The following is a 12,523-nucleotide window of genomic DNA, read 5'->3' as shown; positions in this document are numbered from 1 at the left end:
TGCCAAGTGGAAGAAAGGTATTGGAAAATGAAACTGGTTAAGATTTTGCTTTATCTTCTTAAAAGAAAAGCACCTGTATCCAGAAACCCAATTTCTTGAGTCTAGAGACATACCCAATGATCTACACTTTTCTTTGTACGAGATATATATTGAATTCTTTTTTTTTTTTTTTAATAATTAACTTTCTTATACGAAAATCACCCCAGCGCTTTTCATTTTTTATGCCTCTGTTTGTGGAGAAGGACCAATTAATTTTCAGCTCTGCCCTAAATCCTAACATTCCAGCTGCAACTGTGAGGAGCACCCATCTGTCGACACAAGTACACCTACAGAAAAAAACTCAACCACAGAGGCCCAGCAGTCCCACATATACTGCCCCTGGACTTGGGGTTGTGCGTATTGAACGCTCTGGACATCAGAGAGCTATTTCCTAGCGGCCAGAGAACCCTTGATTAGATTTTGAGGGGTCCAACATTCGATGGAGTAAAGGTGTTGCCACAGGGAATTAAGGTTAGCGCACGTTTCCCTGCCCTCATGTGCGACCTGATCCCTGTTGGGTTACGTTTATGATTGTGTTGAATTTGGAAAAGTAGATGATGAAATATATAAGAAACAGATGATGATGATGATGATGATGATGATGATGATGATGATGATGATGATGGAGGGGGTGATAAAAAATAAAATAAATATATTTACACTACGTCTACTGAACGCGACCACAGTTCCGTAGAGTCCACCTGCTACCAGAGAAAAGATACAAGCTGACAAAATGGCGATCACCATATAAGCGATCTTCTGCAAAAGCAAAAAGAGAAGATAAATAGATTAGTCAGAAGATAATCGAGCAGGCGCTTATATTATTATCACGACTAATAAAATCTAATATATAAACTGCTGTTTGTCGCTCTGTCTGACCGTATCCACATTTTCAAACTCTATCTCCACCGAAACTAACAGTCGCAGAGCGGGGCTAGAGGACTCAAATGATTGTTTTTTCTACAGGCAGTTCTTTATATATATATATATATATATATATATATATATATATATATATATATATATATATATATATATATATATATATATATTGAACATAACGGCATGGTGATAAATGAAAAGAAGATTTTTTTATTGGGGGATTATTTCTGCGTAAAACAGTAAAAGCCAGTTCGAATTGAACAGAACGATCGGGGCGGGTCTGGTTTGCGGGATCGGTTGTTTTGGTTTGATATTTATTTTCAATTGTTTTTTTATAAACGTTCCGTGCAAAAAACGAAAAAGTCAATTTGCTTTCAGATTTTAATTTAAAGAATGATTTTTAAATTATTTATTAAAGGTTTGTCTCCATGAAAAGGGGGGGTCATTTCAATTAATGATGAAAACAAAATGTCAATTCAGAGAGGTTTTAACATTTGACCTGCAGTCATTAGGTCATATTTTTCATTAAGAAGCCTCTTAAGTCAGTCAAGCTGAAGATTTCGATTGAGATAATTATTTTTAAACTATTTATTAAAGATTTGTATAAGCGCAGGATAGGGTGGGTATCATTTCGATTGATCATAAAAAGAAAATTGAAACTCATAAAGAGTTGGACACTTGACCCGTGGTTATTATATTATATGTTATGATATTATATGTTATGATATTATATGTTATGATAGTATATGTTATTATATTATATGTTATGGTATTATATGTTATGGTATTATATGTTATGATATTATATGTTATGATGTTATATGTTATGATATTATATATTATGATATTATATGTTATGGTATTATATGTTATGATATTATATGCTATGATATTATATGTTATAATAAAATATGTAAAGGTATTATATCTTATGATATTATATGCTATGATGTTATATGTTATGATATTATATGTTATAATAAAATATGTTATGATATTATATGTTATAATATTATATGTTATGATATTATATGTCATGGTATTATATGTTATGATATTATATGGTTATGGTATTATATGTTATGGTATTATATGTTATGGTATTATATGTTTTGATATTATATGGTTATGCTATTATATGTTATGATATAATGTGCTATGGAATTATATGTTTTGGTGTTATATGTTGTGGTATTATATATTTTGTGATATAATATGTTATGATATTATATGGTATGATATTTTATTTTATGATATTATATGTTATGATATTATATGTTATGATATTATATACTATGATATAATATGTTATGATATTATATGTTATAGTATTATATGTAATGATATAATATGTTATGATATTATATGTTATGATATTTTATGTTATGATATTATATGTTATGATATTATATGTTATGATATTATATGTTATGGTATTATATGTTATGATATAATATGTTATGATATTATATGCTATGATATTTTATGTTATGATATTATATGTTATAATATAATATGTTATGATATTATATGCTATGATATAATATGTTATGATATTATATATTATGATATTATATGCTATGATATTATATGTTATGGTATTTATTCTTATCCAGGTAGATACTTAGTAACAACAGTCAGTACTTAGATTTACAACTCTCTATATTACATACCAATAGCTGTCCCTTTCTTAGCTTTCCCATGTTAAATACAAATACAACCGATTGTCTATAATGCAAAATACAACTTCCTGATTTTTTAAACGAAAGCTGAAGATATCTTCATTAGAAATGGAAACACACTTAATATCTACAATGTCCATATATTCGCATCTATTGGAGATTTGCCCATGTATCTATTTACTGTACTATACATACTGTATACGACATAGCATATAATTTACTCTTCAATTATACCTGTACTGTGTTGTACTTCATACCAAAAATGACGTTACTTGTATCTATTGAATATACAACTTAACCCTCTTCCCATCTAAAATATCCAGAGCTTGTACAATTTCATTCTAGTTAATTCGTAATAACATGCCATTCTGCAACGCATTATCCTATTCCTAAGCCAATATAAAAATAAGAAAAGGGATGTTTTTCATCTAAAGGGAAGCACAAACCATGTTAACTCCTTCCAACAGACCTGTTTGCAAATATAGCTGCTTCCACTGCATGAACTCTTATTCGCCCCCTCCTCCATTAACAAACAATAAAATAGCAATGTCCTGTAATCACTTTGAGGAGTATAATTTTTCAGTAGATACATAACCTTTATAAACTAACCCGTTAACACTAACAACCAACGCGAGGGCGCAGAAATACCTGGATTAGGACCCAGGCGCGGGGAAAATCCTCTCGGTGCTGATGGACCCGTAGATCTTCCCAGGTCATCCGTCTAGGAGAAGGAAAACTCTGAAGCTAAACCTAAGGGGAGGAAGGCCTCTCCAGTCTTGGATGACAACCTTCCTAGAGCTGGTGACTCAAACAAATTACCGGTCTGCAAACCTAAACTGCTTAAGGAGTAGATAGGCACTGTCTATCGCCCGGCTTCCATACACCTTCTTTGCCTATTAGCCAGGCGTAGAGGTCGAATCACAGGAAGTCAACATACCTTCAGTGGTCAATCTAGTTTCCTGACTAGGGCAATGAACCCCGTTTTCCCCACTTCCGACACATTCCATCCCTTAAACTGGGCACTTGGGAGTGCTTGAATACCATAATGTCAGTACAAGTAGATTGGGTTGACTATCGTCTCATGGGTTGAGGTTACCGGATAGACAGTTCCTGGCTGCTGTTCCCGACTGGTAGTACAGGAGCCCTAACTCTTTGGTAGCGCTTAGAGCGGCTGCTCCATCTACAGTTGTATAATATTGAGTTGTTTGTAGTGCCATGTCCCGCATGGAGAGGGGCCCTGCACTCATCCCCGGTGGGCTATACCGAGGCTACAATCCTAGTAGATGGAAGGAAAACTGATGGTCTGCTTGTGTTGCATGTCTGGTATTCTGCATAACCACTGGTTCAGCACTCCTTACCTAAATTGAAACTCTTAAAAAAATGACAGTACAATAAAAAAAAAATTACGCTAAAACCAGGCCCAAAATCAACCAAAACTAACCTGCCTTCTCCCTTGAGGCTTGAGTTCTGGTTGAGTTTGGGCCTGGTTTTAGCGTAATTTTTTTTATTGTACTGTCATTTTTAAAAGAACATCCGTGGGCTTAGAACTAATTTAAATGATGTTGAAGCATTTCTCCTAACAAACACCCCGGATATCTTAGCACTAAGTGAGACTAACATATACACTCCTATATGCGCTCTCTAACTACTTTAACATGCCTGGATATCTCCCATTCTGCCGTAAAGAATCTGACAGAAACATGCACGGGCTTGGAGTATATATTCGAAACACCTTCCCCTTGACTAAAGAAACTAAATTAGAATCAGACTGTACCCTAATAAACAAAGTCTCTGACAGCATAGATACAGCAGTTTCCCTCGACACTAGCGCACAAGTTCATGTATTTGGTGACTTCAGTGTCCACCACAGCAACTGGCTTGGATTTATTACTTACACATACGCAGCTGGTATCACAACACATAACTTCTCTATGTCCTATTCCTATCATAGATGGTTACGTTTCAAACCCGTTTCCCAGATCAGCATGAACAACACGCATCACTTCGAGATCTGTTTCTTACCACAGTTCCCGATGAGTGTGTAACTAATGCCCACAGCCCATTTGGGAACGCCGATCATGCAGTGGTAATGGTTGAAATAGCCCTAAACTTTAGAGCCAAAACTGAAGAGCCATTGCTCAAAACAACGACGAGATATTATAAAAAAAAAGCTGACTGGGAAGCTATCAGGGATCTCATCAGGGACGCCCCATCGCAAAATATATTTTCACTTCCTGCTAAAAATGAGGCCACTGAATGGTTCAAAACGGCAATTAAAGCACATGTTCCCACGCGCAAATTTTATAGCAAGCCCCACTCTCCCCAATGGTTTAGTTCTACTTATGCAGCTGCAATAGCGCAAAGGCAACATGCGTACCACAAATTTAACCGACATAAGTCCAGTTGAAACAGGTAGAAGTATATAGAAGCCAGAAGTAACTGTAAGAAAGAAATAGCGACAGCTAAGATAATTTACTGAAACCACTAAAAAAAGCATAGAAGCACAGAAATTAGGAACCCGTGACTTCTGGAAAATCTACAACAATGTAGTAAATAATGGGCAATCAACAATTCCCCACTATCCAACAATCATGAGGTTGTTTGCTCTGCAACTGAGAAGGCTAACATGCTTGCCAGTCGGTCTGCCTCCAACTCCACACTGGACCCTGCCAATCACCCCCTCCTTGACTTTCCTTTGCGAACAGACACCAGGCTAGACGATCTGATAATTTCCCCTGCTCAGGTGCATGCTACCATAAGAAATCTTGACACTGCAAAAGCATGTGGACCTGACCTCATCCCGGCTGTGCTATTAAAAAAGTGCTCCACTGAAGTAGCTCCAGTTCTCTCCAAACTTTACAACAAATGCCTTAATGAACCTTGCTATCCTGCCTGCTGGAAAACTGCTTCTGTAGTATCAGTTTTCAAGAATTCTGGCGAAAGAACTGACCCAGTAAATTATCGCCCCATTACCCTCCTCCCACTTTTCGCCAAAATATTTTAGACCATAATTAACCAAGCTCTAGTCCATCACCTTACAGATGCTAAATTTCTGACTGACAAACAATAACGATTTAGACAAGCCCGTTCCACAGAAGAGCTCCTAACTGTAATCTCAGAACGTATATACCAGTCATTGAACAAAGCGCAGGAGGGTAGAGCGGTATCTCTAGATATATCTAAGGCTTTTGACAGGGTATGGAATGAAGGTCTTCTCAGAAAAATCAGATCATACGGTATCACTGGAAGAATACATAACATAATTAAATCCTTCTTAGATAAGAGAAAAATCCAGGTTGTCCTCGACGGTCGTACATCTAATCAATATGATATAAATGCGGGAGTGCCTCAGGCGTCTATCCTTGGAGCTCTGTTATTCCTAATATTCATAAATTACGTCCCTGACAAAATTGTTTGTGAGATGGGTATATATGTTGACGACACCACACTCTATAATAGACACGACAGGAAAACAATGAACACATATCTAAAGAAATGGTAGAAACACTAGAGGATGACCTCCGATCTGTAGTGGAGTGGGGACATAAATGGATGGTCACATTCAATGCTGCCAAGACTAAACTCGATTCCTTCAATAATTACAAAAAACCTTCTCAACCACCAATAGCAATGGCCAATGACTCTTTATCTGAAAGTACAGCTTTTAAACTCCTCGGCCTAACGCTCGCAGGATACATGAGTTGGAACAATTACATTAAGAGGATTGCCAGGACCTCTGCGAATAAGTTAGGTTCTCTCTGCCGTGCTAGACAGCTACTAAAGCGCGAAAGTATCCTGTACCTCTATATGGCCACCATTCGCCCATGTATGAAGTATTGTTGTCATATTTGGGCTGGTGCATCTGCCACTAGCCTTTCGCTCCTAGACAGGGTTCAAAAGAGAGTCGCGAATCTGATAGGTCCTGAACTGTCATCTAAACATCAGTCTCTGTCCCATCGACGAAACGTTGCATCCCTCTGCTTGTTCTACAAGTACTTTAACGGTGAATGATCTGACGAACTGCAGACACTTGGGTCCTCTCGACTTAAATACCCCGATAAACCCGACAACGAGCTAAATCCCACCACATCTACAGTTGAGATCCCTAGATGTAAGAGAGCCTTCTACTCCAGTAGTTTCTTCCCCAGAACAGCTAGACTTTGGAATTCCATTCCGGGTCCCTGTTTCCCCAATGGTACTGACATGCAGAAGTTCAAGTGTAACGTGATCCGACAGCTTGCTGCCCAACTCCCTACACGGTACCCTTGATGCCTATGCCCCTGATAATAGCCCCCGACAACAAAGTGGCAATGTGCCTTGTTTGGAGTGAAAATGTAATTTTTTAAAAATTATGTTATGATATCATATGTTATGATATTATGTGTTATGGTATAATATGTTATCATATTATATATTATGGTATTATGTATTATGATATTATATGTTATGATATTATAAATTATGATATTATATCTTATGATATTATGTGTTATGGTATTATAAGTTATGATATTATATGTTATGATATATATTATTATATTATATCTTCTGATAGTATATGTTATGATATTATATGGATATGATATTATATTTTATGGTATTATGTGTTATGATATTATATGTTATGATATTATATTTGCTTTGAAAAACCCGTTGGACCAGTTCTGTTGATATTGACGATTGACCATCCGCTATTGTTTTGTCGATGTTGCCTTCGTTGATTGATCGATAGAAGGGATCGCGCCCGATCATATTCTCAGGATTAAATAGCTGCTATTCCGTCGCAGTTTATTCCACCGTAAATTTCGCCGAAATCCAGAGGGCTGCAACAGTCCTGTCAAAGTTTAGCTGAGAGAAGATAGTGTGTCAGTGGAATTCGAACTCTGAAGGCGAACTCAATTTGTCGTAAACAGATTCAATATTCCGCAAAAGATATTCGGTGTTCTGTGAATAAGCAAGTCTTACTTATTTAAAACAATATCGCAACAAAAGTCGTATTCTCCGGAAAAACATCTTAACAAAAGTCGTACTTATTAAAAACAATATCGTAATAAAGGTCCTACTAATTCAGAACAATATCGTAAAAAGTCGTACTTATCCAAAAAAATATCGTAACAAAAGTAATACTTATTAAAAACGATATCGTAAAGGAAGTCGTACTTATTCAAAACAATATCGTAACTAAAGTCGTACTTATTCTAAACAATATCGTAACAAAAGTTGTACTTATTCAAAACAATATCGTAACAAAAGTCGTACTTACTCAAAACAATATTGTAACAAGAGTGGTACTTATTACGAATGATATCGTAAAAAAGGTAATACTCATTCAAAACAATACGTAAAAAAGGCGTACTTATTAAAAAAAAATCGTAATAAAAGTCGTAGTTATTTTAAACAATATCGTAACAACAGTCGTACTTATTCAGAATAATATCGTAACAAAAGTCGTAACAGATATCGTAAAAGTCGTAAAAGATATCGTAAAAGAAGTCGTAGTAATTCGAAACAATATCATAACAAAAGTCGTACTTATTCAAAAAAATATCGTCACAAAAGCCGTACTTATTCAAAACAATATCGTAACAAAAGTTGTACTTATACAAAATCATATAGTAACAAAAGTCGTAGATATTCAAAATAATATTGTAACAAAAGTAGTACGCATTCAAAACAATATCATAACAAAAGTCTTATTATACAAAACAATATTGTAACAAAAGTCATACTTATTCAAAACAATATCGTAACAAAAGTCGTACTTATTAAAAATGATATCGTAAAAGAACTCGTACTTATTTAAGATAATATTGTAACAATTCGTACTTATTCAAAATAATATTGTAACAATTCGTACTTATTCAAAACAATATCGTAACAAAAGTCGTACTTATTCAAAACAATAACGTAACAGAAGTCGTACTAATTCAAAACAATAACGTAACAAATATCGTACTTATCTAAACAATATCTTACCAAAAGTCGTACATAGTCAAAAGAATATCGTAACAACAGTCGTACATATTCAGAACAATATCGTTACAAAATTCATACCTATTTAAAAGAATATTGTAACTAAAGTTGTATTTGTTCAAAACAATATCGTAAAAAAAGTCGTACTTAGTCAAAACAATATCGTAACAAAAGTCCTACCTATTTAAAATAATATCGTAACAAAAAACGTCTTTATTCAAAACAATATCGTAACAAATGTCGTAATTATTTAAAAGTTATATCGTATAAGCACTCATACTCATTCAAAATAATATTGTAAAAATTCGTACTTATTCAAAATCATATCGTAACAAAAGTCGTACTTATTCAAAACAATATCGTAACAAAAGTCGTACTTATTTAAAACAATATCGTAACAAAAGTCGTACTTATTAAAAAGAATATCGTCACAAAAGTCGAAATCTTTCAGAACAATATCGTAACAAAAGTCGTACTCATTCGAAACAATATCGTAACAAAAGTCGTACTTATTCAGAACAATATCGTAACCAAAGTCGTACTTATTCAAAATCATATCGTAACAAATGTCGTACTTATTCAAAACAATATCGTAACAAAAGTCGTATTTATTCAAACAATATCGTAACAAGAGTCGTACTCGTTTAAAACGGTATCGTGACAAAAGTCGTACTTATTCAGAACAATGTCGTAAAAAGTCGTAGTTATTACAAACTATATCGTAAAACATCGTAGTTATTCAAAACAGTATATTAACAAATGTCGTACTTATTCAAAACCATATCGTAATAATACTCGTACTTATTGAAAATGATATCGTAAAAGCACTCATACTTATTCAAAATGATATTGTAAAAATTCGTACTTATTAAAAAAAATATCGCAACACAAGTCGTACTTATTCAAAACAATATCGTAACAAAAGTCGTACTCATTCGAAAAAAATATTGTAACAAAAGTCGTACTTATTCAGAAGAATATCGTCACAAAAGTCGTACTTATTAAAAATCATATCGTAACAAAAGTCGTACTAATTTAAAACAATATCGTAACAAAAGTCGTACTTATTCAGAAAAACCTCGTAACAAAAGTAATATTATTGAAAACAATATCGTAACAAAAGTCGTATTCATTCAAACAATATCATAACAAAAGTCGTACTTATTCAAAAAATATCGTAACAAAAGTCGTACTTATTTAAAAAATATCGTAACAACAATCGTACTTATTCAAAACAATATCGTAACAAAAGTCGTACTTATTCAAAACAATACCGTAACAAAAGTCCTACTTATTCAAAACGATATCGTAAAAGAACTTGTACTTATTCAAAACAATATCATAACAAAAGTCGTAATTATGTAAAAGAATATCGCAACAAAAGCCGTACTTATTTAAAACAATATCGCAATAAAAGTCGTATTCTCCGGAAAACATCTTAACAAAAGTCGTACTTATTAAAAGCAATATCGTAATAAAGGTCCTACTAATTCAGAACAATATCGTAAAAAGTCGTACTTATCCAAAACAATATCGTAACAAAAGTCGTACTTATTAAAAACGATATCGTAAAGGAAGTCGTACTTATTCAAAACAATATCATAACAAAAGTCGAACCTATTCAAAACAATATAGTAACATAAGTCGTGCTTTTTCAAAACAATATCATAATAAAAGTCGTTCTAATTCAAAATCATATCATCATAAAATCGTACTGATTCAAAAAAATATAGTAACAAAAATCGTATTCATTCAAAAATTATCGTAACAAAAGTCGTACTCTTTCAAAATAATATCGTAACTACAGTAGTACTTCTTTAAAACTCTATCGTAACTAAAGTCGTACTTATTCAAAACAATATCGTATCAAAAGTCGTACTTATTCAAAATCATACCGTAACAAAAGTCGTCCTCATTCAAAACAATATCGTAACAAAAGTTGTGCTTATTCAAGACAATAACGTAACAAGAGTCGTACCTATTCAGAACAATGTCGTAACAAAAGTCGTACTTATTCAAAACGATATTGTGAAAGAAGTCGTAGTTATTCAAAACAATATTATAACAAAAGTCGTACTTATTACAAAACCATATCGTAACAAAAGTCGTAATTATTCAAAACAATAACGTCACAAAAGTCGTACATATTCAAAGAAAACATAACAAAAGTCGTACCTTGTCAACACAATACCGTAACAAAAGTCGTACTTATTAAAAACGATATCGTAAAGGAAGTCGTACTTATTCAAAAGAATATCATAACAAAAGTCGAACCTATTGAAAAGAATATCGTAACAAAAGTCGTACTTATTCAAAACAGTATCATAACAAAAGTCGAATCTATTGAAAACAATACCGTAACAAAAGTCTTACTCATTCAAAATCATATCGTCACAAACTCGTATTTATTCAAAAAAATATCGTAACAAAAATCGTATTCATTCAAAAAATATCGTAACAAAAGTCGTACGCATTCAAAATAATATCGTAACAGCAGTCGTACTTACTAAAACTATATCGTAACAAAAGTCGTACTTATTCAGAACAATATCGTAAAAAGTCGTACTTGTCCAAAACAATATCGTAACAAAAGTCGTACTTATTCAAAATAATATCGTAACAAAAGTCATAGGATTCAAAACGATATCATAACAAAAGTCCTACTTATTCAGAACAATATCGTAAAAAAATCGTACTTATTCAATATAATATCGTAACAAAAGTCGGACTTATTTAAAACAATATCATAACAAAAGTCGTACTTAGTCAAAACAATATTGTGACAAAAGTCGTCCGTATTGAAAATTATATCGTTAAAGAAATCGTACTTATTCAAAATGATATTGTAAAAATTCGTACTTATACAAAATCATATCGTGCTAGTCGATTGTACACCACGCCATGTGAAGTATATAAAGCCTGCTCTAAATACGAGCCACTTGGTGAGTAGCAGTAATTTGTGAAACATCCAATGATGACCCGTAGATCCGACCTATTTTCCATGATAGTACAACTGCGAATTCCAACACTGACGCCGATAGTTCCAGCACCCCTTCTGAGAGCTCCAATGATTGTGTGTCTATACGCCCTAGCGCGATGCCAATGATTCCGACGCCTCTGCTGAGAGCTCCAATGAGGATGAAGTAGTCCAGCCAATCCTACTTCGTAGGGGTGCCAGCAAAAACAGCCACGTCCACCATGACATATGTGTAGCCTTGAGACCAGGGGAAGTATAGAGTTGAATGTAATGATCAAAGAAGAAAGCGCTCGGGTGTGTGTGTATTTTGCGGTTATACAACTTACCTTTGGGTGGGATCTGAGAGAGAGAGAGAAATTAAAGATGGTAGCCATGGGTTTATAAGGTATAGTCTCGTGGAATCTCACGAGATCTCATCTTCCACTGCACACGTATGCAAATGGAATGGGTTCAGTTTTCTAATAAAATGCCGTTGGCAGAGGTGGTCGGCAGAACACGTGCTGGAAGTTGAGATAGAAAGTTGACAGTGACGAATTCTAGCTGGACTTTTGCTTATTGCATTTATTTTGTTTTGTTTTGCTGTTCACCAGCCCATTAAACTGCATCATTTTTTTCTATTATTATTTCTGTTGCAGACCTAATTGTTCACTGTCCCGCATTATTGAAAACGTTTTCAAATATATCAGTTTAAAGTGCAAATCTCCGCCAGTGTTTTGCTTTTCGTTGTCACTGACATCTAACAGATCTATGCGAAACGTGCTGCCATTGGGTTGCGTTTTTCTTTCGATTCTAATTCTCACCAGGATGGACACATATTGGCCCGTTGAGTGAATCTGTTACATGGCTGGCTGGCTGTTTGAGATCACGGTCCCGTCACGCGTTGTCGTGCCAAAGTAGGACGGTCACGCTCGTTATGTATGTATGTATGTATGTATGTATGTATGTATGTATGTATGTATGTATGCAACAC

General features: G+C 34.2%; 1 protein-coding gene across 3 annotated transcripts in view; it reads right to left on the bottom strand.

The window, feature by feature from the left end:
* LOC145256272 (uncharacterized) overlaps positions 1-12,523 on the bottom strand; it is a 126,363-nt gene that overhangs the window by 74,111 nt on the left and 39,729 nt on the right. Inside the window, exon 4 of one of the 3 annotated variants that reach the window (XM_080114950.1) lies at positions 700-798. The exons of the other annotated variants lie outside the window; for them this stretch is intronic. Coding sequence (XP_079971076.1) covers positions 700-798 — 99 coding nt within the window. The remainder of the gene's footprint in view (positions 1-699; positions 799-12,523) is intronic. 3 annotated transcript variants of the gene reach the window in all.

This window comes from Euprymna scolopes, chromosome 32 (genome assembly GCF_053919585.1).
Source record: "Euprymna scolopes isolate OS-2025 chromosome 32, ASM5391958v1, whole genome shotgun sequence".
Classification (NCBI taxonomy): domain Eukaryota; kingdom Metazoa; phylum Mollusca; class Cephalopoda; order Sepiida; family Sepiolidae; genus Euprymna; species Euprymna scolopes.
Note: the sequence above shows the minus strand (reverse complement) of the source record. Positions and strands in the feature narration are given on the sequence as shown.